At 52.0% G+C, this 27,059-nt stretch overlaps 1 protein-coding gene across 1 annotated transcript in view; it reads left to right on the top strand.

The window, feature by feature from the left end:
* Positions 1 to 647: 647 nt before the first annotated feature.
* LOC138293759 (E3 ubiquitin-protein ligase TRIM39-like) overlaps positions 648 to 27,059 on the top strand; it is a 271,251-nt gene continuing 244,839 nt past the window's right edge. The window contains exon 1 of the mRNA XM_069233101.1: positions 648 to 1,097. Coding sequence (XP_069089202.1) covers positions 699 to 1,097 — 399 coding nt within the window. The 5' untranslated portion in view covers positions 648 to 698. The remainder of the gene's footprint in view (positions 1,098 to 27,059) is intronic.

Here is a 27,059-nt window from a genome sequence, read left to right as displayed (position 1 = left end):
TAACGCACCCAGCTGAGGGTGCTCCGCTGCACAAATCGGGACCGTGCACCCAAACTGTAATTCAGGGAGTGCTCCTGGTATGACTCGACTGGCCAATGTTCTCTTCTGTAATACCAAAGTGTCCAGGGGTGCAAGAAGCAGTCCTTAATTTGTGCTTGTTGTTTCCGGTGCTGAGCACTGGCACTTATTTTTGAGGGCGGAGCTTACTCTTCTGCCTCAAGCATTTGCTGCGAACAGAAGTCACTTATGGGACAGACGGGGGGAGGGAAAAACGAAAAAGCGTCACAAAGGGAGGAAGTAGAAAGCTGCAGGAGTGAGCTGGAGGGGCAGGGAGTGGCTTTATATGGATTAAAAAGGCTCGAGATGGCTTCAGGATTAAGCCACCTCAGTATTCCCTGTTCACACATTTAACGGCAGCAGCCACATGTTTAAGAGGAGGGCTTGGAGCACCGGCACCTTTTTATTTACAAATTAAGCACTGGGAAGAAGTCCTCTGGTGGTCACCCTCGGACCTACGGGTTCATGGGAGCTTTTATGGCCGCCCCATGACGTGTCGCTGCCAGCCCAGCACAGAGGTGGACACTCCCAGTCCTTGGGAGCGGAACCCACTTACCTGTGACGGCTGTGAGGCGTGTCCGGGGTGAGACCAGAGACGCCCCAGGAAGCGAACCTTGTTCTGTGCGCTCGGGGAGGGGACCATGGCCACCGCGGGCCAGCTCCGGGCCCTGAGAGAGGAGGCCACCTGCTCCATCTGCCTGGGCTTCTTCCAGGACCCCGTGGCCCTGGACTGTGGGCACAACTTCTGCCGCCCCTGCATCACTCTGTCCTGGCGGGGCGCCCAGCAGGACCGCCCCTGTCCCGAGTGCAGGGCAGTGGCTCCCGGGGGCCTCCTCCGGCCCAACAGGCAACTGGGGAACATTGTGGAGAAGCTGAGGCAGCTGCAGGAGCCGGACTCCCATCTGTGCCCCCGCCACGGGGAGCGGCTGCTCATGTTCTGCACCACGGACCGGACCCCCATCTGTGTGGTGTGCGACAGGTGCAGGGAGCACCGGGGACACGCCGTGGTGATCTTAGAGGAGGCTGCAGAGGCGCACAAGGTATGTCAGTGGCACAGAGTGAGTGCACCCCGAGGCCCCCGCGGCCTCTAGGCCACTAGGGGAGTACCCTTAGGGTACACACTGAGGCCCACGGAGCCTCTGGGCCACTAGGGGAGTACCCTTAGGTTACACACTGAGGTCCCTGCAGCCCCCGGACCACTAGAGGAGTATCCTTATGGTACACACTGAGGTCCCTGCAGCATGTGGACCACTTGGGGAGTACCCTTAGGTTACACACTGAGGCCCACGGAGCCTCTGGGCCACTTGGGGAGTACCCTTAGGGTACACACTGAGGCCCCCGCAGTCCCTGGACCACTAGTGAAGTATCCTTAGGTTACACACTGAGGCCCCCGCAGCCTCTGGGCCACTTGGGGAGTACCCTTAGGGTACACACTGAGCCCCCCGCAGCCTCTAGGCCACTAGGGGAGTACCCTTAGGTTACACACCGAGGCCCACGCAGCCCCTCGACCACTAGGGGAGTACTCTTACGGTACACACTGAGGCCCCCCGCAGCCTCTGGGCCACTAGGGGAGTATCCTTATGGTACACACTGAGGCCTGTGGGCCACTTGGGGAGTACCCTTAGGTTACACACTGAGGCCCCCGCAGCCCCTGGACCACTAGGGGAGTACCCTTAGGTTACACACTGAGGCCCCCGCAGCCTCTGGGCCACTAGGGGAGTACCCTTAGGTTACACACTGAGGTCCCTGCAGCCCCCGGACCACTAGAGGAGTATCCTTATGGTACACACTGAGGACCCTGCAGCCTGTGGGCCACTAGGGGAGTACCCTTAGGGTACACACTGAGGCCCCCGCAGCCTCTAGGCCACTAGGGGAGTACCCTTAGGTTACACACCGAGGCCCACGCAGCCCCTCGACCACTAGGGGAGTACTCTTACGGTACACACTGAGGCCCCCCGCAGCCTCTGGGCCACTAGGGGAGTATCCTTATGGTACACACTGAGGCCTGTGGGCCACTTGGGGAGTACCCTTAGGTTACACACTGAGGCCCCCGCAGCCCCTGGACCACTAGGGGAGTACCCTTAGGTTACACACTGAGGCCCCCGCAGCCTCTGGGCCACTAGGGGAGTACCCTTAGGTTACACACTGAGGTCCCTGCAGCCCCCGGACCACTAGAGGAGTATCCTTATGGTACACACTGAGAACCCTGCAGCCTGTGGGCCACTAGGGGAGTACCCTTAGGGTACACACTGAGGCCCCCGCAGTCCCTCGACCACTATGGGACTACCCTTAGGAGTTAGAGGCCACAGGGTAGGACTGAGGCTCACGGAGCCTCTGGGCACTTGGGGAGAACCCTAAGGAGTTAGAGGCCACATGGTAGGGTACACACTGAGGCCCACGGAGCCTCTGGGCCACTAGGGGAGTACCCTTAGGTTACACACTGAGGCTCCCGCAGCCTCTGGGTCACTTGGGGGCGGTCCTTGGGCGTTAGAGGCCCCAGGGTAGGATGAGACTGAGTGCTTAGCTGCCAAGTGTCCCAGGTCCATGCGTGATGTGCTGCTTCACTCCAGATTTTGTTCTTGCATTCTGGGACTTGTAGTCCTGTTTGATAATGGGAAAAACATGATTTCAAGTTCCAGATTTCAAAGAAAAAGCGTGGATTGGAGCAGCACATGGACCTGGGAAACCTGACAGGGCTGGCGTAGTTTAGAGGGGGAGCCCACTCGAGCCTGGGGGAGGCAAGCTGGAGGGTACACACGTGTCAGCACTCTCTTAACGCGGGGGAGCTGGGGAGTATGCACATGTGTTTTTTTAAAGCCTTTGAACTTTGAGCAGACAACGTTGCAGTTAAACATCCTCCAGGCACCTTTCCTCACAGATAGGGCGAAGCAGCCAGCTGAAGTGCACGGAAGTCCCCTTCATCCCATGTAATCATTGGCCTCTCAGCTGGGGCTGCCTACATGGGGCTGGGGACCGGTGATGTAACTAAAATCTACTCGACCCTGGGCTGTGGTGTCCGCTAACGTGGCGGAGTCTGCACTCCAGTCTCCGTGCCCATCCACTCCTTGGCCTCTCTGCTGCAGGCCCGAGGACACTTCCGAGTCAATGCACATCACCCTCAGAGTCTGTCAACAAAGACGACTTTTTGTGCCGTTCATTTTGGAGTCTTCGTAGAAAGGGATTTATTGTGCTGTTTGGTGGGGTGCGGATAACTGGGGTTACTCCAGGGCTGGAGCCCATCAGGCATTTCCGTGCCGGTGGGACTGAGTGGTCTGATTGGTGGAGCTCCTTAGGGAGATGATGTGACATTCATCCTAGGCCCCCAGGGCGAGGGCTGTGCCCAGGTCTTCTGTCTCTAGGTGTCGGGGTGCTCCGAAGCAGGCACTGTCTCCCACTTGTGCAGGAACAGGAACCGTCCTCAGACTGTCCCTTCCCAAGTCCTGCGCCATGTCTGTCTCATAAGCCGCCCTCCCCCGGGAGAAGCTGCCCTGGCGCTGGGATCTGCCCTGCCCGAGGTGTTCTACCCTACTCCTGCCTAGGGGTCCCCCGGGACCGGGGTGTTCTACCCTACTCCTGCCTAAGGGGGCCCGCCAGCACCGGGGTGTTCTACCCTACTCCTGCCTAAGGGGGCCCGCCAGCACCGGGGTGTTCTACCCTACTCCTGCCTAAGGGGGCCCGCCAGCACCGGGGTGTTCTACCCTACTCCTGCCTAAGGGGGCCCGCCAGCACCGGGGTGTTCTACCCTACTCCTGCCTAAGGGGGCCCGCCAGCACCAGGGTGTTCTACCCTACTCCTGCTTAAGGGGGCCCGCCAGCACCGGGGTGTTCTACCCTACTCCTGCCTAAGGGGGCCCGCCAGCACCGGGGTGTTCTACCCTACTCCTGCTTAAGGGGGCCCGCCAGCACCGGGGTGTTCTTTAGAGATGTTGATTGGACAGGAATAGGGGCACATCGCATGATTGTGCTGTAGTTGCCCAGTAAAGGGCAGCAGGGTGAACTTGGGAGCATGGAGAGCTGGACGTCTGCTGGCCTGGGCCTGGTGTTTGTGCCAGGACCTGGTGTTTGTGCCTGGACCTGGTGTTTGTGCCTGGACCTGGTGTTTGTGCCAGCCTGTACCTGGTGTTTGTGCCTGGACCTGGTGTTTGTGCCCGGACCTGGTGTTTGCACCAGCTGGAACCTGGTGTTTGTGCCAGGACCTGGAGTTTGTACCTGGGCCTGGAGTTTGTACCTGGGCCTGGAGTTTGTACCTGGGCCTGGTGTTTGTGCCCGGACCTGGTATTTGCGCCAGCCAGGACCTGGTGTTTGTGCCAGCCAGGACCTGGAGTTTGTACCGGCCTAGACCAGGTGTTTGTGCCTGGACCTGGTGTTTGTGCCCGTACCTGGTGTTTGCACCAGCTGGAACCTTGTGTTTGTGCCAGGACCTGGAGTTTGTACCTGGGCCTGGAGTTTGTACCTGGGCCTGGAGTTTGTACCTGGGCCTGGTGTTTGTGCCCGGACCTGGTATTTGCGCCAGCCAGGACCTGGTGTTTGTGCCAGCCAGGACCTGGAGTTTGTACCGGCCTAGACCATGTGTTTGTGCCTGGACCTGGTGTTTGTGCCCGTACCTGGTGTTTGTGCTGGCCCGTACCTGGTGTTTGTGCTGGCCTGTACCTGGGGTTTGCGCCGGCCTGTACCTGGTGTTTGTGCCGGGACCTGGTGTTTGTGCCTGGACCTGGTGTTTGTGCCCGGACCTGGTGTTTGTGCTGGCCTGTACCTGGGGTTTGTGCCGGCCTGTACCCGGTGTTTGTACCTGGACCTGGTGTGTGTGCCGGCCGGAACCTGGTGTTTGTACCTGGACCTGGTGTTTGTGCCGGCCGGAACCTGGTGTTTGACCCTGGACCTGGTGTTTGTGCCAGCTGGAACCTGGTGTTTGTGCCAGCTGGAACCTTGTGTTTGTGCCAGCCACGACCTGGTATTTGTGCCAGCCACGACCTGGAGTTTGTGCCGGCCTAGACCAGGTGTTTGTGCCTGGACCTGGTGTTTGTGCCGGCCTGTACCTGGTGTTTGTGCCTGGACCTGGTGTTTGTGCCGGGCTGTACCTGGTGTTTCTGCCGGCCTGTACCTGGTGTTTGTGCCGGCCAGTACCTGGTGTTTGTGCCCGGACCTGGTGTTTGTGCCCGGACCTGGTGTTTGTGCCTGGACCTGGTGTTTGCGCCAGCCAGGACCTGGTGTTTGCGCCAGCCAGGACCTGGTGTTTGTGCCGGCCTAGACCAGGTGTTTGTGCCTGGACCTGGTGTTTGTGCCCGGACCTGGTGTTTGTGCTGGCCTGTACTTGGGGTTTGTGCCGGCCTGTACCTGGTGTTTGTACCTGGACCTGGTGTTTGTGCCGGCCGGAACCTGGTGTTTGTGCCTGGACCTGGTGTTTGTGCCAGCTGGAACCTGGTGTTTGTGCCAGCCACAACCTGGTGTTTGTGCCAGCCACGACCTGGAGTTTGTGCCGGCCTAGACCAGGTGTTTGTGCCTGGACCTGGTGTTTGTGCCGGCCTGTACCTGGTGTTTGTGCCAGCCTGTATCTGGGGTTTGTGCCGGCCTGTACCTGGTATTTGTGCTTCGACCTGGTGTTTGTGCCAGCCTGTACCTGGTGTTTGTGCCCGGACCTGCTGTTCGTGCCGGCCGGAACCTGGTGTTTGTGCCAGCCTGTACCTGGTGTTTGTACCTGCACCTGGTGTTTGTACCTGCACCTGGTGTTTGTGCCGGCCGGAACCTGGTGTTTGTGCCTGCCAGGACCTGGTGTTTGTGCCTGGACCGGGTGTTTGCGCCAGCTGGAACCTGGTGTTTGTGCCAGCCAGGACCTGGAGTTTGTGCCGGCCTAGACCAGGTGTTTGTGCCTGGACCTGGTGTTTGTGCCTGGACCTGGTGTTTGTGGCGGCCTATACCTGGGGTTTGTGCCGGCCTGTACCTGGTGTTTGTACCTGGACCTGGTGTTTGTGCCGGCCGGAACCTGGTGTTTGTGCCAGCCAGGACCTGGTGTTTGTGGCGGCCTGTACCTGGTGTTTGTGCCGGCTTGTACCTGGTATTTGTGCCTCAACCTGGTGTTTGTGCCGGCCTTTACCTGGTGTTTGTGCTGGCCAGAACCTGGTGTTTGTGCCAGCCTGTACCTGGTGTTTGTACCTGGACCTGGTGTTTGTGCCGGCCTGGACCTGGTGTTTGCGCCAGCTGGAACCTGGTGTTTGTGCCAGCCAGGACGTGGAGTTTGTGCCGGCCTGGGACCAGGTGTTTGTGCCTGGACCTGGTGTTTGTGCCGGCCTGTACCTAGGGTTTGTGCCGGTCTGTACCTGGTGTTTGTGCCTCGACCTGGTGTTTGTGCCGGCCTGTAACTGGTGTTTGTGCCCGGACCTGGTGTTTGTACCGGCCGTAACCTGGTGTTTGTGCCAGCCTGTACCTGGTGTTTGTGCCCAGACCTGGTGTTTATGCCGGCTGGAACCTGGTTTTTTGTGCCTGGACCTGGTGTTTGTGCCGGCCTGTACCTGGTGTTTTTGCCGGCCTGTACCTGGTATTTGTGCCTCGACCTGGTGTTTGTGCTTGCCTGTACCTGGTGTTTGTGCTGGCCGGAACCTGGTGTTTGTGCCAGCGTGTACCTGGTGTTTGTACCTGGACCTGGTGTTTGTGCCGGCCGGAACCTGGTGTTTGTGCCAGCCAGGACTTGGTGTTTGTGCCTGGACCTGGTGTTTGTGCCAGCTGGAACCTGGTGTTTGTGCCAGCCAGGATCTGGAGTTTGTGCCGGCCTAGATTAGGTGTTTGTGCCTGGACCTGGTGTTTGTGCCTGGACCTGGTGTTTGTGCCTGGACCTGGTGTTTGTGCCTTGACCTGGTGTTTGTGCTGGCCTGTAGCTGGGGTTTGTTCTGGCCTGTACCTGGTGTTTGTGCCTGGACCTGTGTTTTGTGCCGGCCTAGACCAGGTGTTTGTGCCTCGACCAGGTGCTTGTGCCAGCCTGACCTGGTGTTTGTGCCTCGAGCAGGTGTTTGTGCCGGCCTAGACCAGGTGTTTGTGCCTCAATCTAGTGTTTGTGCTGGCCGGTACCTGGGGTTGTGCCTCGACCTGGTGTTTGTGCTGGCCGGTACCTGGGGTTTGTGCCTCGACCTGGTGTTTATGCCTGGACTTGTTGTTTGTGCTTGGGCCTGGTATTTGTGCTTGTAAGAAAGTTCCTCCTTTCTTGCAATGGTTACCCCCTTTTTCAGCCTGATTTCGGTGTGTTTCACTGTATTCACTGGGTTCCTGCTAACCAGGACCCCAGTGATTATGCCCTCTCTCCCAAAACTCTGTATTTCATCCACAATTGCCATACTGGTGCCCCCTTATAAGTCCCTAGTATATGGTACCTAAGTACCCAGGGCATTGGGGTTCCAGGGGATCCCTATGAGCTGCAGCATTACCTTTGCCACCCATAGGGAGCCCATGCTAAGGCTTCTGCAGGACTGCCATTGTAGCCTGTGTGAAAAGGTGCACGCACGTTTCACTGCCATTTACACTGCGCCAGGTCACTTATAAGTTACCCCTATAGCAGGCCCTCCAGCCCTGAGGGCAGTGCGCAAAGTACCTGTATGTGAGAACTCCAGGCCTATTTTCCCATACTGCGTGAGTGCGGGGACACCATTTTATGAGTGTACTGGACTACTGTATCTTCGGCTCCTTCCAGCAACTGCAACCTTTCCCCAGTTGTGCATCCTCTGAGGACAGCCCGTCTTCAGCCTGCATCAGAAGGAAGAAGTAATCTCACTTGGAGTGAAGGAGTCACTCCCCTGCTTCTGCACACACCAACTGCAATGACGACCGGCTGCATGGATCCCCTCTCTTGCTGAGTTGCGTGGATCCTGCATCACGGTCCAGATGGTCCTCTTTTCCAGGTGTCCAACTTGGGTGGAGGTAAGCCCTTGCCTACCCACTCTGGACAGCACCCCCATACACTGTGTCCTTTGCAGCTGCCAAGGCTTGTTGGCATCTTTTGGACAAGGTCCCCAGCAGCTCCACTTACCGCTAACACAAGTTTTGCATTCACAAACCCAACTGCAGTCCTCCTGGTATGGGACATCACTTGAATTCTCCAGGAACACATCTTTATCTTCTTAGGTGTAGTGCTGACTCTCCTTCTTCATTGTCGACTCACCTCTTGCACCTCTGGTGGGCAGGGGCCCCTGCCCTTCCTGGACTCTGCTGTGCTTCTTGGACTTGGTCCCCTTCTTCCACAGGTACTCTTGTCTAGGAATCCACTGTTGGTGTCTTGCAGTCTCTTCTGGGTTTTGCATTCTTTTTTTCTTCTAAGCGGGTGTTCTGTGGAATTTACAGTGATGTACTTCTGCTTTCCTGCTCGCTGGGGTGGGTTGTGGTACTTACCTTTTGGCTTTCCTAGTACTCCCAGCTCCCCTCTACACACTCCACTTACTTAGCTGGGGGACCGACTTTCGAATTCAATTTTTTTTAGTAGATATGGTTTGTGCTCCCCCTAGGGCTGTTTCTCTCTATTGTAATTTTCACTCACTGCACTGTTTTCTAACTGTTTTTATGCCTATTTCTGCATACTAATGTATATAATTTGTATAGTACTTACATCCTAAGGGAGTATAGCTTCTATGGTATTTTTGGTATTTGTGTCACCAAAATAAAATACCTTTATTTGTGTAACACTGTGTTTCTTTCATGTGTTTAAGTACTAAGTGTGACTACAGCAGTATTGAATGAGCTTTGCATGTCTCTTAGATAAGTCTTGGCTGCTCAGCCATAGCTACCGCTAGAGAGCCTGGCTTCTAGACACTGTCTACATTTCACTAACAAGGGTTAACTGGCCCTGGTATAAGGTGTAAGTACCACAGGTACCCACCACACACCAGGCGAGCCTCCTACATTGCCAGCCTGGACCTGGTGTTTGTTGTGGCCTGGACCTGGTGTTTGTTGTGGCCTCGACCTGGTGTTTGTGCCAGCCTGGATCTGGTGTTTGTGCCAGCCTGGACCTGGTGTTTGTTGTGGCTTGGTCCTGGTGTTTGTGCTAGCCTGAACCTGGTGTTTGTGATGGCTTGGATCTGGTGCTTGTGCTGGTCTGGACCACCCTCTAGGGGCAATCATGCAGAGGCACCCAGCACTGCCATTGCAGGCTGAGTGTCCTGGTGCAAACCTAAAACACAAACTCAACCTGGCACACTGCCTGTGTGCCCAGTCCACCATTGTAGGAGGCTGGCCTGGCTTATAGTGGGTACCTAGTGGTACTTACACCTTACGCCCGGTCCAGTGATCCCTTATTAGTAGAATAGAGGTGTTCTAGCAGCTTAACCTGATAGAGGTAGCTATAGCAGAGCAGCTTAGGCTGAACTAGGAGACATGCAAAGCTCCTTCTATACCACTTATATCATATAGCACTATATCATAAGAAAACACAATACTCAGAGTTACTAAAAAATAAAGGTACTTTATTTTAGTGACAATATGCCAAAAGTATCTCAGAGGATATACTCCCTTAGGAGGTAAGTAATATACACAAAATATATGCACACAAACCAAAAACAGGTAAATAACAGTTAGAAAAGTAGTGCAAACAATGTAGAATCGCAATAGGATGCAATAGGGAGAAATAGGCCTAGGGGCAACATAAACCATATACTCCAAAAGTGGAATGCGAACTATGAATGGACCCCAGGCCTAGTGTAGTGTGTAGAGGGTCTCTGGGAGTGTAAGAAAACACTAAGGGTGTCCAAGATACCCCACCCCAAGACCCTGAAAAGTAGGAGTAAAGTTACTCTACTCCCCCAGAAAGACCGTAAAGTCAAGATAGGGGATTCTGCAAGAACAACAACTGACTGCAAAGCACTGACGATGGATTCCTGGACCTGAGGACCTGTAAAGGAAGGGGGCCAAGTCCTAGAGTCACGCAAGTGTCCAGCGGGGGCAGGAGCCCACTAAACCCCGGATGAAGGTGCAAAAGGGCTGCCTCTGGGTGGAAGAAGCCAAAGATTCTGCAACAACGGAAGGTGCCAGAAACTTCTTCTTTGGTCAGAAGATGTCCCACGGCGTGCTGGAGGATGCAGAGTTGTTTCCACGCAGAAAGACCACAAACAAGCCTTGCTAGCTGCAAGAGTCAATTTTGGTTGCTTCTAGGGCCCAGGAAGCACCAGGAGGTCGCCCCATGGAGGAGGAGACAGAGGGGATGCTCAAGGACACAGAGAGCCCATGCAGAAGCAGGCAGCACCCGCAGAAGCACCTGAACATGCACTTAGAAGAACTGAGGACAGCGGTTGACTCAGAGTCACAAAGGAGGGTCCCACGACGTTGGAGTCCAACTCAGCGAGTTGGGCAATGCAGGACAGAGTGCTGGGGACCTGGCTTAGGCTGTGCACAAAGGAAGTCTTGCAAAAGTGCACAGAAGCCCTAGCAGCTGCAGTTCACGCAGTACACAGGATTACTGTCTGGCGTGGGGAGGCAAGGACTTACCTCCACCAAATTTATACAGCAGGGCCACTGGACTGTGGGAGACACTTGGACCCAGCTCCTGTGTTCCAGGGACCACTCGTCAGGATGAGAGGGGACCCAGAGGACCGGTGATGCAGAAGTTTGGTGTCTGCGTTAGCAGGGGGAAGATTCCGTCGACCCACAGGAGATTTCTTCTTGGCTTCCAGTGCAGGTTGAAGGCAGACAGCCCTCAGAGCATGCACCACCAGGAAACAGTCGAGAAAGCCGGCAGGATGAGGCACTACAATGTTGCTGGTAGTCTTCTTGCTACTTTGTGGCAGTTATGCAGGCGTCCTGGAGCAGTCAGCAGTCAATCCTTGGCAGAAGTCGAAGAGGGAAGTGCAGAGGAACTCTGGTGAGCTCTTGCATTCGTTATCTGAAGAGAAACTCACAGGAGAGACCCTAAGTAGCCCTCAGAGGAGGATTGGCTACAGAGAGAGGTAAGCACCTATCAGGAGGGGTGTAGGAGGCTGGACTGGCTTGTAGTGAGTACCAAGGGGTACTTACACCTTGCACCAGGCCCAGGTATCCCTTATTAGTGTACAGGGTGTCTAGCAGCTTAGGCTGATAGATAATGGTAGCTTAGCAGAGCAGCTTAGGCTGAACTAGGAGACGAGTGAAGCTCCTACAGTACCACTAGTGTCACTTGCACAATATCATAAGAAAACACAATACACAGATATACTAAAAATAAAGGTACTTTATTTTTATGACAATATGCCAAAGTATCTCAGTGAGTACCCTCAGTATGAGGATAGCAAATATACACAAGATATATGTACACAATACCAAAAATATGCAGTATAGTCTTAGAAAACAGTGCAAACAATGCATAGTTACAATAGGATGCAATGGGGACACATAGGGATAGGGGCAACACAAACCATATACTCCAAAAGTGGAATGCGAACCACGAATGGACCCCAAACCTATGTGACCTTGTAGAGGGTCGCTGGGACTGTAAGAAAACAGTGAGGGTTAGAAAAATAGCCCACCCCAAGACCCTGAAAAGTGAGTGCAAAGTGCACTGAAGTTCCCCAAAGAGCACAGAAGTCGTGATAGGGGAATTCTGCAGGAAAGACCAACACCAGCAATGCAACAACGATGGATTTCCAGACTAGAGTACCTGTGGAACAAGGGGACCAAGTCCAAAAGTCACAATCAAGTCGAGAGTGGGCAGATGCCCAGGAAATGCCAGCTGTGGGTGCAAAGAAGCTGCTACTAGGTAGTAGAAGCTGAGGATTCTGCAGGAACGACAAGGGCTAGAAACTTCCCCTTTGGAGGATGGATGTCCCACGTCGTGAAGAGTCGTGCCGAAGTATTTTCCTGAAGAAAGACCGCAAACCAGCCTTGCTAGCTGCAAGTCGTGCGGTTAGGGTTTTTGGATGCTGCTGTGGCCCAGGAGGGACCAGGATGTAACTAATTGCGTCAGGGGAAAGAGGGGGCGCCCAGCAAAAAAAGGAGCCCTTTCAGAAGCAGGGAGCACTTGCAGAAGTTCCGGAACAGGCACTACAAAGTGGAGTGAAACAGTGCTCACCCGAAGTTGCACAAAGGAGTCCCACGCCGCCGGAGGACAACTCAGGAGGTCGTGCAATGCAGGTTAGAGTGCCGTGGAACCAGGCTTAGCTGTGCACAAAGGATTTCCGCCAGAAGTGCACAGAGGCCGGAGTAGCTGCAAAAGTCGCGGTTCCCAGCAATGCAGTCTGGCGTGGGGAGGCAAGGACTTACCTCCACCAAACTTGGACTGAAGAGTTACTGGACTGTGGGAGTCTCTTGGACAGAGTTGCTGGATTCAAGGGACCTCGCTCGTTGTGCTAAGAGGAGACCCAGGGGACTGGTGATGCAGTTCTTTGGTGCCTGCGGTTGCAGGGGGACGATTCCGTTGACCCACGGGAGATTTCTTCGGACCTTCTAGTGCAGAGAGGAGGCAGACTACCCCCACAGCATGCACCACCAGGAAAACAGTTGAGAGGGCGGCAGGATCAGCGTTACAGAGTTGCACTAGTCGTCTTTGCTACTTTGTTGCAGTTTTGCAGGCTTCCAGCGCGGTCAGCAGTCGATTCCTTGGCAGAAGGTGAAGAGAGAGATGCAGAGGAACTCTGATGAGCTCTTGCATTCATTATCTAAGGAATTCCCCAAAGCAGAGACCCTAAATAGCCAGAAAAGAGGGTTTGGCTACTTAGGAGAGAGGATAGGCTAGCAACACCTGAAGGAGCCTATCAGAAGGAGTCTCTGACGTTACCTGCTGGCCCTGGCCACTCAGAGCAGTCCAGTGTTGTAGGAAAGTACCATCTTGCCTGGCATGTTACCCCCATTTTTCACTGTATATATGTTGTTTTAGTTGTATGTGTCACTGGGACCCTGTTCACCAGGGCCCCAGTGCTCATAAGTGTGCCTGAATGTGTTACCTGTGTAGTGACTAACTGTCTCACTGAGGCTCTGCTAATCAGAACCTCAGTGGTTATGCTCTCTCATTTCTTTCAAATTGTCACTGACAGGCTAGTGACCAATTTTACCAATTTACATTGGCTTACTGGAACACCCTTATAATTCCCTAGTATATGGTACTGAGGTACCCAGGGTATTGGGGTTCCAGGAGATCCCTATGGGCTGCAGCATTTCTTTTGCCACCCATAGGGAGCTCTGACAAATCTTACACAGGCCTGCCACTGCAGCCTGAGTGAAATAACGTCCACGTTATTTCACAGCCATTTTACACTGCACTTAAGTAACTTATAAGTCACCTATATGTCTAACCTTTACCTAGTAAAGGTTGGGTGCTAAGTTACTTAGTGTGTGGGCACCCTGGCACTAGCCAAGGTGCCCCCACATTGTTCAGGGCCAATTCCCCGGACTTTGTGAGTGCGGGGACACCATTACACGCGTGCACTACATATAGGTCACTACCTATATGTAGTTTCACAATGGTAACTCCGAATATGGCCATGTAATATGTCTATGATCATGGAATTGCCCCCTCTATAGCATCCTGGCATAGTTGGCACAATCCCATGATCCCAGTGGTCTGTAGGGGAGGTGCAGGTCAGGGGAGTGGTCACTCCCCTTTCCTTTGTCCAGTTTCGCGCCAGAGCAGGGCTGGGGGGATCCCTGAACCTGTGTAGACTGGCTTATGCAAGGAGGGCACCATCTGTGCCCTTCAAAGCATTTCCAGATTCTGGGGGAGGCTACTCCTCCCCAGCCCTTCACAACTATTTCCAAAGGGAGAGGGTGTAACACCCTCTCTCAGAGGAAATTCTTTGTTCTGCCTTCCTTAGACCAGGCTTCCCAGGCCCCAGGGGGGCAGAAACCTGTCTGAGGGGTTGGCAGCAGCAGTAGCTGCAGTGGAGACCCCGGAAAGTTAGTTTGGCAGTACCCGGGCTCTGTGCTGGAGACCCGGGGATGCATGGAATTGTCCCCCCAAAACCAGAATGCTATTGGGGTGACAATTCCATGATCTTAGACATGTTAGATGGCCATGTTCGGCGTTACCATGGTGACGCTACATATAGGTATTGACCTATATGTAGTGCACGCGTGTAATGGTGTCCCCGCACTCACAAAGTCCGGGGAATTTGCCCTGAACAATGTGGGGGCACCTTGGCTAGTGCCAGGGTGCCCACACACTAAGTAACTTTGCACCTAACATTCACCAAGTGAGGGTTAGACATATAGGTGACTTATAAGTTACTTATGTGCAGTGTAAAATGGCTGTGAAATAACGTGGACGTTATTTCACTCAGGCTGCAGTGGCAGTCCTGTGTTAGAATTGTCTGAGCTCCCTATGGGTGGCAAAAGAAATGCTGCAGCCCATAGGAATCTCCTGGAACCCCAATACCCTGGGTAACTAGGTACCATATACTAGGGAATTATAAGGGTGTTCCAGTGTGCCAATCAGAATTGGTAAAATTAGTCACTAGCCTGCAGTGACAATTTTAAAAGCAAAGAGAGCATAAACATTGAGGTTCTGGTTAGCAGAGCCTCAGTGATACAGTCAGTCACCACACAGGGAACACATAGAGGCCACAAACTTATGAGCACTGGGGTCACTGCACGTAAGTAACTTATAAGTCACCTACATGTCTAACCTTCACTTGCTGAAGGTTAGGTGCAAAGTTACTAAGTGTGAGGGCACCCTTGCACTAGCAAAGGTGCCCCCACATAGTACAGGGCCATTTCCCCGGACTTTGTGAGAGCGGAGACGCCATTACACGCGTGCACTACATTTAGGTCAATACCTATATGTAGCTTCACAATGGTAACTCCGAATATGGCCATGTAAGATGTCTAAGATCATGGAATTGTCCCCCCATTCCAAATTTGGCATTGGGGAGCCAATTCCATGCACCCCTGGGGCTCCACTATGGACCCAGGATACTGCCAAACCAGCTCTCTGGGGTTTTCTCTGCAGCTACTGCTGCTGCCACCCCACAGACAGGGTTCTGCCCTCCTGGGGTCTGGGCAGACCAGTCCCAGGAAGGCATAACAAAGAATTTCCTCTCTCTCCCTTTGGAAATAGGTGTTAAAGGCTGGGGAGGGGTAGCGTCTCTCAGCCTCTGGAAATGCTTTGAAGGGCACAGATGGTGCCCTCCTTGCATAAGCCAGTCTACACCGTTTTAGGGAACCCCCATTCCCTGCTCTGGTGCGAAACTGGACAAAGGAAAGGGGAGTGACCACTCCCCTGTCCATCACCAGCTCAGGGGTGGTTCCCAGAGCTCCTCCAGTGTGTCCCAGACCTTTGCCATCTTGAATCCAGAGGTGTGAGGGCACTCTGGAGGCCTCTGAGTGGCCAGTGCCAGCAGGTGACGTCAGAGACCCCTCCTGATAGTTTCTTACCTGACTAGGTGGCCAATCCTCCTCTGAGGGCTATTTAGGGTCTCTCCTGTGCGCTTTTCTTTTGATAACGACTTGCAAGAATTAATCAGAGTTCCCCTGCACCTCTCTCTTTGACTTCTGCCAAGGAACGACTGTTGACTGCTCCAGGACGCCTGCAAAACTGCAACAAAGTAGCAAGAAGACTACCAGTGACATTGTAGCGCCTAATCCTGCCGGCTTACTCGACTGTTTCCTGGTGGTGCATGCTTTGGGGGATGCCTGCCTCCATCCTGCACTGGAAGCCACAAAGAAATCTCCCGTGGGTCGACTGAATCTTCCACCTGCTTCAGCAGGCACCAAACTTCAGCGTCACTGGTACTCTGGGACCCATCTCATCCTGACGAGCGTGTCCCCTGAAACACAGGTGGTAGACCCAAGTGACCCAGACTGTTCAGTGGTCCAACTGTCCAAATTTCGAGAAGGTAAGTCCTTGCCTCCCCTCCCCAGACAGTAATCCTGTGCTCCGCGTGAACTGCAGCTGCTAGGGCTTCTGTGCACATTTTCACTGAATCCTTCGTGCACAGCCAAGCATAGGTCCCCAGCACTCTGTCCTGCGATGCTCAACTCCCTGAGTTGAACTCCGGCTTCGTGGGACCCTCTTTTGCAGTGTTGAGATGACCGCCGTGTTCAGAATTCTTGAACTCATGTTCAAAGACTTCTGCGGGTCCTACCTTCTTGTATGTGGGCTCTCTACGTTGCTGAGGGTCCCCTCTGTCTTCTCTCCTAAGTGGCGACATCCTGGTCCTTCCTGGGCCCAGGCAGTACCCTTTTTCTTCAACTGCGACTCTTGCAGCTAACCAGGCTTGTTTGCGGTCTTTTGCCAAAGAAACAACTCTGCATCCTCCAGCATTCCATAGGACATATTCTGCCCGAAGAAGTTCCTAGCACCTTTTGTTGATGCAGAATCTTCAGCTTCTCCCATCCGGAGGCAGCCATTTTGCACCTTCATCTGGGGTTTAGTGGGCTCCTGCCCCCCCGGACACTTTCACGACTCTTTGGACTTGGTCCCCTTCCTTTGCAGGTACTAAGGTCCAGGAATCCTTCTTCAGTGCTTTGCAGTCTGTTGTGGTCTTTGCAAAATCCTCTATCACGAGTTTAGTGTGTTTCTGTTTAAATAGTATTACTTTACTCCTACTTTCCAAGGTCTTGGGGTGGAGTATCTTGGACACCCTTAGTGTTTTCTTACACTCCCAGAGACCCTCTACACACTACACTAGCCTAGGGGTCCATTTGTAGTTCGCATTCCACTTTTATAGTATATGGTTTGTGTTGCCCCTAGGCCTAGTGCATCCTATTGTATTCTACAGTGTTTGCACTATTTTCTAACTGTTTTACTTACCTGATTTTGGTTTGTGTGTTTATTTTGTGTATTTTACTTACCTCCTAAGGGAGCATATCCTCTGAGATATTTTTGGCACATTGTCACTAAAAAAAAGTACCTTTATTTTTAGTAACCCTGAGTATTGTGTTTCTTATGATATAGTACCTATATGATATAAGTGGTATAGTAGGAGCTTTGCATGTCTCCTAGTTCAGCCTAAGCTGCTCTGCTATAGCTACCTCTATCTCTATCTCTAGAGCTACCTCTATCAGCCTAAGCTGCTAGAACACTACTAATCTACTAATAAGGGATAAATGGACCTGGCACAAGGTGTAACTATCATCAGGTACCCACTATAAGCCAGGCCAGCCTCCTACATTGGTGGGATAAGTACTTGTAAACGCTTTACCACTTTGTCATTGGTGATTTTCATAAGAAAACCATATTGTAAATACTTAGAAATATACGCAGTTAACCTAAACAGTCTAACTTTCTCTCTAAAAAGTTTCAGAAAAGTTTGAAAACGTTTTTCTCTTTTCTTTAAAAGTTTTCTAAACTTTTTCTCTCTCTCCTAAACTCTTTCTTTCAACTATGTCTGTAGTAGAGGCCACTCCCAAAGTTGTGCAGACAACTTATGATAATTTAAACTTTAAAAGTTTGAGCGGTCTCTGCATAGAAAGAAGTTTAGGGATTGATAAGAACCCTACCAAAGATCTTCTCCTTAGCCTTCTCCTTGAAAGTGACCAGAACCAGTCTGGTCAAACCCAGGATCAGGAGGTAGAGGAGGAGGGTACCCAGGGAGAATCAGGGGAGGGCCCTGAGGACTCTGGGGAGGGTACTTCCAAGGACCTTTCAACTAACTGGTCATCTAGTGAAGCTGGTAGTGGGAGGGGGTCACACACTAGTAGGGCACCTTTCACTACAAAAGGCCAGGTAACTAGAGTCCAGGTAGTTAGAGATAGGTCCACTTCTGCCCATTCCCACATCACCTCTGTGTCAGAGAATTCCCAAGCCTCCCACCCTGAGGATAACATCCTAGACAGGGAACTCAGAAAGCTGAGGTTGGAAGAGGCCAGACTGAAGCTGAGACAGCAGCAGTTGGCCTTAGACAGGGAGTCTCTAGATTTAGAGAGCGAAAGACAGAAGTTGGGGTTAGTTCCCCGTGGTGGCAGCAGCAGTATTCTTGATAGTCAATCTGTTAGAGAAACAGATTCAAGAAACCTGCACAAAATTGGCCCCCCTTACAAGGGGGGGATGACATAAACTAGTGCTTTTCTGCACTTGAGAGGGCCTGTATGGTACAGTTGGTCCCTCAAAGGCAGTGGGCTGCTATCTTGTGGCAATCTTTCACTGGCAAAGGTAGGGACAGATTCCTTGTTGTCAGGGAGATTGAAGCCAACAACTACAAAGTTTTGAAAGATGCACTCTTAGATGGATTTGGCTTAACCACTGAACAATACAAGAATAAAGTTCAGAGATAACAGAAAAGAGTCCTCTCAAGACTGGACAGACTATGTAGACTGTTCAGTGAAGGCCTTGGGGGGATGGTTACATGGCAGTAAGGCGACTGACTATGAAAGCTTACTGTAACCGGGCGTCCCCGGCAGCCGCAGCTCGTCATGACGCATCGGACCAGGCCGATGCGTCATGTCCGCGTCTCCCCGTTGCCGGAGCGACGCGATGCGAGCGAGGCAGGGGGAAGGCCGTTGCCTGGGAAACCGGATGGGTTTCCCGGCGCGGCATAAACAAAAGGGAGGATGGCACCGGAAGGAGCGAGGAGGGGCAGGAGAGGAGAGCCGAGGAGAAGAGACCGGAGAAGGAGGAGAAGAAGAGAGCCCAGGAGAAGGAGCAGGAGAAGAGAGCCCAGGAGAAGAAGCAGGAGAAGAGAGCCCTGGAGACGGAGCAGGAGAGGAGAGCCCAGGAGTGGAGACCGGAGGAGCAGGGGAGGAGAGCCCAGGAGAAGGAGCAGGAGAGGAGAGCCCAGGAGTGGAGACCGGAGGAGCAGGAGAGGAGAGCCCAGGAGTGGAGACTGGAGGAGCAGGGGAGGAGAGCCCAGGAGAAGGAGCAGGAGAGGAGAGCCCAGGAGAGGAGACCGGAGGAGCAGGAGAGGAGAGCCCAGGAGAGGGAGACCCCAGAAAAGACCGCAGGAGAAGAAACCGCAGCAGAGGAACGCCACAACGCCAGCCACGACCCAGGAGGGTCGTGGCTCACCAAGGTACGGTCCTTGTGGACCAAAACAAAGGCCATCTCAGACTAGGGGGGGGGGAGGGAATATAGAGGAGGAAAGGGAGGGAACCGAAAGGGGCACGATAACGAGCACATATGAGCACCCCACAAAATCTATAAATAGAGATTGAGAGCACTTATTCCCCAACTCCTCACAGACACCCACCCCTCCTTATCGTTCCTACCCATACCCAGACAAGACTGCAGAGAAAGAGTGAAATAACCTTGGTTAAACCCCATACTTACCCGGGTGTTGTTTTCCGGTATCCGGGAATCCACCTGAGGGGATCCGCCAGAAGTCTCCCGGGAAAAGAAACATTGGGACTAAATCAACACTACAGGAACTGAACAACAACACCGAAAACCCTAAGGAAACCCCGCCCGCTTGGTTATATACTTCAAGCTTTGTCTTTATTCCACCTTAATTTTAGAATAAATCCCACCATAAACTAAAACGCATATCTCGTCGTCATTTGTATATTGTTCGATCTGTCACAGTGGTGTCAGAAGTGGGATCAGACTCTAGATCTTCCTCGACAATCGAACAGTATACACAATGAGTGACGCCCCCTCGCTGGAGGACATGATAAAACAGTTGGCCGAAGGCCAACGACACCTACAACTGGTGTGGGAGGCCCACCAGAGGGAGGCTAAGGAGGACCGTGAAGCCTTACAGTCGGCTTTGAAAAGTCAGGCAACCATACTGGCCAATAATCAACTGGTCCACGAGACGGCCATGAAGAAACTAACGGAGACTATTGCTACCACTAAGGTACACCCCAATGTCCCAAGTTCCGTCTTGCAAAAATATCAAGAAGGGGATGATCCCGAATCCTTTTTTACTAATTTTGAAAGGGTGGCCTCAACCGCACAATGGCCGGAAGATAGATGGGGCCAGTATGTCGCCCCTCTGCTTACAGGAATCCTACAAGCCGCATATCAAGCAGCGAACCGCGGGGGAACAACCCCATATTCCGAAATAAAGACCAGTATATTAGAGCGGGTGGGGCATGACACAGAATATTATAGAATCAAATTCAGGAAAATCAAATGGGGACCGAACGAGGATCCCCGAACCTTCTACTATCGGGTAAACGATTTGGCTTTAAAATGGTTGGGTCCGTCAGGGAATAGGCGGGAAGACGTAATCCAAACAATTGTCCTCGAACAATATTTAGATGCCTTGCCTACGGCTACAAAACACTGGATCCGTCAACATCCCAAGGTGAATACGGAGATGGCAATTGACTTAGCATGTGCATGCCATCGTTCGGTGGATGTACGAAATATGCCAACCCGCCCCAGCATAAAACCGGGGCTCCCCAACCCAAAAAGCACTCCCAGAGTCCTTCCCGAAGAACCCATACCTCGCAGAACCTACGAGCATCCACCAGTACCGGGTCCTCAGTGTTATAACTGTGGGGAATGGGGACACATTGCCCGTATGTGTCCCAGAAAACAAGACACTAGTGAACCCATGGAGGTTGGAGTTACCCGACGACGGGTGCTGTGTACAGGCCGGGGCAACCCCAAATTTAAACAGTCCTTAAACGTCAATGGTCGAGTGGTTTGCGCCCTTATAGATTCCCGATGCAGTCAATCCGTGATAAGGAAGGATCTCCTAGCCCTAGCAGACCAGGAAGTCGAACATTGGGTGACTATTTGCTGCATTCATGGGGATAAGGAGAGATACCCCTTACAGGCCCTGACAGTAGAGTGGAGGAATTACAGGGACAGCCTTCCTATGGGTATAATCTCAGATCTGATAGAGGAATGTATTATTGGGACGGATTACGAACATTTTCAGGAGATCCTGGACCACGTTCGACAACCAACCCTGACCCAGGATTGGTGGAAGGGTGCCCCTTTTTCTGACAGCGACCTAGAGCCCCCCTCTACCCGTAGGAAACTGTCACGTAGGGAGAAACGTGTAGAAAAAGCAAACCACCGAGAGAAAGAGGCATATAGCACACCCTCAGGTCTGATTGCCGAGACACATGAGGTGCCTGTCGGGTTTCCCCAAAGACAAAGAGAAGATCCTTCTCTCGCCCAAGCTTGGAAGTCGGCCAAATCAGAAGAAACCGAAGAGGTGGGTCCCTACTTCTTAATTAGAAAAAACCTCTTATATCGCATAACCACTAATCGCTCCGGGGACCGTAAGCAACAGTTGTTAGTGCCCGAGCACTATAGAGAACATGTTTTAACCTTAGCCCACTGTCAACCCGGAGGAGGTCATTTCGGAAGGGAAAAAACCGAGGAGTATCTCCTCCGGCGGTTTTATTGGCCGGGGGTTTTTGCCCACATACGAAAATTTTGCTCCCAATGTTCCAGGTGCCAACTTACCGAACCCGGTAGACCTAGAAAAGCGCCTCTCATGCCATTACCCATCATAGACGTTCCATTTAGTAGGATGGGAATGGACTTGATAGGTCCCATAGTACCCTCCACGAAAGGGCACACATATATCCTAGTCATGGTAGATTATGCCACCCGATACCCAGAGGCCATTCCTTTAAAAAGTATGACAACCAAAACAGTAGCCCAAGCAATGATTAATGTATTTTCTCAAGTAGGATTTCCACATGAAATACTCACTGACCAGGGAACTCCTTTCATGTCTACACTCATGAAGCAGGTGTGCAAAACGTTAGGCATTTCCCAAATTCGCACCTCGGTGTACCATCCACAGACCGATGGACTGGTAGAACGGTACAACCGTACCATAAAAACCCTGCTAAGGAAAGTAGTAGAGGAGTCAGGTAAAGACTGGGATCAAAAGTTGCCCTTGGTATTGTATGCTATACGTACACATGAACAGGCGTCTACCGGACACAGTCCTTTTGAACTCGTGTTCGGAAGACAGCCCCGATCCCTGCTGGACATGGCCATAGAAGCTTGGGAAGAGGAGGCGGAGGAAGGGGGGAAACCCTTGTTAGAATATGCCCATGACTTACGGTCTCAGTTACAAGGGTTATGGGACACAGTCCGAGTAAATATGGAACATGCCCAACAGAACCAAAAACAGTATTATGATCGAGGGAGTAAATTAAGGGTTCTACTACCAGGAGATCAGGTACTTATAATGCGCCCCACGTCTGAACACAAATTGGTTGCAAAATGGCAGGGTCCACATAAAGTACTACGAGCCGTTTCCCCGGTCACTTACCTAATTGAAATCTCGACCACGCCGCAGAAAACCCAGATTTATCACATAAATCTATTAAAGAAATGGGAAGAACCCGAGGGCTCTAACTCGACCGAAGCCGTGGGCCGGTTCCTATGTCCCAAAGGGAGGGTTCAAATTGAATTTTGCCCGACCGAGACCACTATTGGGGAGAATCTACCCACAGTGAACGCCTCATTAACAAAATTAGAGAGGGAACAGGTATTCAGTTTACTGGAACATTTCAGATCATTTTTTTCCATAGTGCCAGGCAAAACCTCTTTGATTGCCCATAAAATACGGACTGCACCAGGTACAATTGTCCGGTTACGACCATATCGTATACCAGAGGCCAGGAAACAGATTATGGAGGACGAGGTCCAAAAGATGCTAGAATTAGGAGTAATAGAGCCTTCTACTAGTCCCTGGTGCTCCCCAGTTGTCCTGGTACCAAAACCTGATGGTACTATTAGGTTCTGCATCGACTTCAGGAAACTCAACGAACATTCCATGTTCGATACTTATCCGATACCCAGGGTGGATGATGTATTAGAAAAACTAGGAAAAGCAAAATACATGTCCACCCTAGATTTAACTAAAGGATATTGGCAGATTCCACTAGCCGCAGAAGATAAAGAGAAAACGGCCTTTGCCACGCAGTCGGGCCTGTACCACTTCACAGTGTTGCCGTTCGGACTGCATGGAGCCCCAGCGACATTTCAACGATTAATGGACAGCCTCCTAAACCCCTTTCGACATTTTTTAGCTGCTTACTTAGATGACGTAGTTATTTTCAGTGAAACATGGAATGATCATCTACTGCATTTGCAACAGATATTCCATACTCTGAGACAGGCAGGGTTAACTGCCAATCCAAAAAAATGCGTTATCGGACAGCCTGACATATTATACTTAGGATACAAAATCAGTCAAGGGAACCTCCAGCCACAATCTAAGAAGGTAGAAGCTATTCTCAATGCACCTAGCCCTGCAACGAAGAAAGATTTGCGTTCCTTCCTAGGGTTGGTCGGCTACTATCGAAGATTCATTCCCAATTATTCCACCCTAGCCGCCCCCCTTACAGATCTTCTGGCTAAATCTCGTCCTAATCAATTAGCCCCTTTTTCGGATCAACAGGAGACTAGTTTTGAACAGCTAAAAGCCTTTCTGACTAGGGAGCGCATCCTACGGTGCCCAGATTTCTCGAAACCGTTCCACCTCTATACAGATGCCTCTGATGTCGGGCTAGGAGGGGTACTGACCCAGCCCGATGGGGACGGTGAGGATCACCCGATAGTGTATATTAGCAGGAAACTGTTTCCTCGGGAGCGCCATTACCCCACGATTGAAAAGGAATGTTTGGCCATCAAATGGGCTGTAGACACCTTACAGTATTACCTTTTGGGTCGCCCTTTTATTCTCTATACAGATCATGCTCCCCTCACTTGGTTGTCGGCTCATAAAGATACGAATTCACGGATCTTGAGGTGGTTCCTTGAACTCCAACCCTTTTCATTTCAGGTCCGTCACATCCCTGGTCCCCAGCAGGCCCCGGCTGATTATCTCTCCAGATACCCAGACTCTACCTCGGTCCTCGATCAGGACCGTTCTTGGGAAGGGGTGTGTAACCGGGCGTCCCCGGCAGCCGCGGCTCGCCATGACGCATCGGACCAGGCCGATGCGTCATGTCCGCGTCTCCCCGTTGCCGGAGCGACGCGATGCGAGCGAGGCAGGGGGAAGGCCGTTGCCTGGGAAACCGGATGGGTTTCCCGGCGCGGCATAAACAAAAGGGAGGACGGCACCGGAAGGAGCGAGGAGGGGCAGGAGAGGAGAGCCGAGGAGAAGAGACCGGAGGAGGAGGAGAAGAGAGCCCAGGAGAAGGAGCAGGAGAAGAGAGCCCAGGAGAAGAAGCAGGAGAAGAGAGCCCTGGAGACGGAGCAGGAGAGGAGAGCCCAGGAGTGGAGACCGGAGGAGCAGGGGAGGAGAGCCCAGGAGAAGGAGCAGGAGAGGAGAGCCCAGGAGTGGAGACCGGAGGAGCAGGAGAGGAGAGCCCAGGAGTGGAGACCGGAGGAGCAGGGGAGGAGAGCCCAGGAGAAGGAGCAGGAGAGGAGAGCCCAGGAGAGGAGACCAGAGGAGCAGGAGAGGAGAGCCCAGGAGAGGGAGACCCCAGAAAAGACAGCAGGAGAAGAAACCGCAGCAGAGGAACGCCACAACGCCAGCCACGACCCAGGAGGGTCGTGGCTCACCAAGGTACGGTCCTTGTGGACCAAAACAAAGGCCATCTCAGACTAGGGGGGGGGAGGGAATATAGAGGAGGAAAGGGAGGGAACCGAAAGGGGCACGATAACGAGCACATATGAGCACCCCACAAAATCTATAAATAGAGATTGAGAGCACTTATTCCCCAACTCCTCACAGACACCCACCCCTCCTTATCGTTCCTACCCATACCCAGACAAGACTGCAGAGAAAGAGTGAAATAACCTTGGTTAAACCCCATACTTACCCGGGTGTTGTTTTCCTTTGTTTTCCGGTATCCGGGAATCCACCTGAGGGGATCCGCCAGAAGTCTCCCGGGAAAAGAAACATTGGGACTAAATCAACACTACAGGAACTGAACAACAACACCGAAAACCCTAAGGAAAACCTGCCCGCTTGGTTATATACTTCAAGCTTTGTCTTTATTCCACCTTAATTTTAGAATAAATCCCACCATAAACTAAAACGCATATCTCGTCGTCATTTGTATATTGTTCGATCTGTCACACTTACATAATCTGATTTTGAGAGAGCATATTTTGAATAATTGTGTGTCTGATTTGTTACATCAGTACTTGGTAGACTCAGATCTGACCTCTCCCAAAGAATTGGGAAAGAAGGCAGACAAATGGGTCAGAATAAGAGTGAGCAGAAAAGCTCATACAGGTGGTGACAAGGATGGCAAGAAGAAGAATGGTAAGTCTTCTGACAAGGGTGGGGACAAAGATAAAAAGAACTCTGAGTCTTCATCAGGCCCACAAAAATCATCTGCGGGAGGTGGGTCCAAATCCTCTTCAAACAATCAAAAGAAGCCATGGTGTTATTTATGTAAAAGTAAAAGCCATTGGGCAAGTGATTCCACTTGTCCGAAGAAAAACACCAAGGCTCCCACTACCACAACCCCAACTGCATCCTCTAGTGCCCCTAGTAATAGCAGTGGTGGTGGTAAGAATACTACAAATAGCCAATCAAAGGGTGTAGCTGGGCTCACCATTGGTAATGTAGTTGGGGCTGGTCTTGTTAGGGTGACCACAGAGGCTTTTTTAGTCTCTGATGGTGGTATTGATTTTGCCACCTTGGCTGCTTGTCCCCTTAATATGGGGAAGTATAAGCAATTTCCCCTAATAAATGGTGTTGAGGTTGAGGCCTACAGGGATACAGGAGCCAGTGTCACTATGGTGATTGAGAAACTGGTTGCCCCTGAACACCTACTTGGTCAGCAGTGCCAAGTGACTGATGCTCATAACAACACTCTTAGCCACCCCATGGCTGTTGTGAATCTCAAATGGTGGGGGGGAGCTACTGGTCCAAAGAAAGTTGTGGTATCCACTGATTTACCTGTAGACTGCTTACTAGGCAATGTTTTGGAGACATCAGCTTGGGCTGAAGTGGATTTGGAGGCTCATGCAGCAATTCTGGGCATTCCAGGGCATATCTTTGCTCTCACAAGGACTCAGGCCCAGAAGCAAGGAGGACAGGGAAACTTGGATCCTGGAAAAATGGACCAAGTGCTCCCAAAAGCTAGGGGTAAAAAGGGTAAATCCTTGCCCTCTATCCCTCCCTCTCTAGAAGATTCCCCTTTTGAGGAAGAGGAATCCTCTCCCTGTGCAGAACCTACACCAGATGAGCTGGCAGCAGACATTGCTGAGCTTTTGGGTGCAGGGGGGCCTGCTAGGGAAGAGCTGAGTGTGGCACAGCAGACCTGTCCCACTAGAGGGTTTAAGACAGCAAGCTGTCAAACAGCAGAATGGGGATATCACTGATAGCCATAAAGTCTATTGGGAAGATAACCTCCTCTACACTGAGTCAAGGGACCCTAAACCTGGAGCAGCCAGGAGATTGGTCATCCCTTTGCAGTATAGGGAGTGTCTTCTGACTTTGGCTCATGATATTCCTTTGGCTGGGCATTTGGGCCAGAGTAAAACTTGGGACAGACTTGTTCCATTGTTTCACTGGCCTCATATGCCAGAGACACCAAGGAGTTTTGTCGCTCCTGTGTGACCTACCAAGTCAGTGGCAAGACTGGTGGCACACCTAAGCCCCCCCTTAATTCCACTTGCAGTGGCTGGGGTGCCTCTTGAGAGGGTAGGGGTTGACATTGTTGGACCCCTTGACCCCCCAATAGCTTCATGCAATAGGTTTATCCTTGTGGTAGTGGACCATGCCACTAGGTATCCTGAAGCTATACCCTTAAGGACCACTACAGCTCCTGCAGTGGCAAAAGCCCTCTTGGAAGTATTTTCCAGAGTGGGTTTTCCTAAGGAAGTGGTGTCAGACAGAGGTAGTAACTTCATGTCTGCATACCTCAAAGCTATGTGGAAGGAGTGTGGTGTTACTTACAAGTTCAGTACTCCTTATCATCCACAGACAAATGGTCTGGTTGAGAGGTTTAATAAAACTCTCAAAGGCATGATCATGGGACTCCCTGAAAAACTCAGGAGGATATGGGATGTCCTGTTGCCATGCCTCCTTTTTGCTTATAGGTAGGTACCCCAAAGAGGAGTGGGCTTTAGCCCCTTTGAACTCCTCTTTGAGCACCCTGTAAGAGGTCCCCTTGCTCTTGTAAAGGAGCGTTGGGAACAACCTTTAAAAGCTCCCAAGCAAGACATTGTGGATTATGTACTTGGCATAAGATCTAGAATGGCTGAGTACATGAAAAAGGGCAGCAAACCCTTCAGGCCAGCCAAGA

This window comes from Pleurodeles waltl, chromosome 4_2, assembly GCF_031143425.1.
Source record: "Pleurodeles waltl isolate 20211129_DDA chromosome 4_2, aPleWal1.hap1.20221129, whole genome shotgun sequence".
NCBI lineage: Eukaryota > Metazoa > Chordata > Amphibia > Caudata > Salamandridae > Pleurodeles > Pleurodeles waltl.
This window is presented reverse-complemented; position numbering and strand designations above follow the sequence as displayed.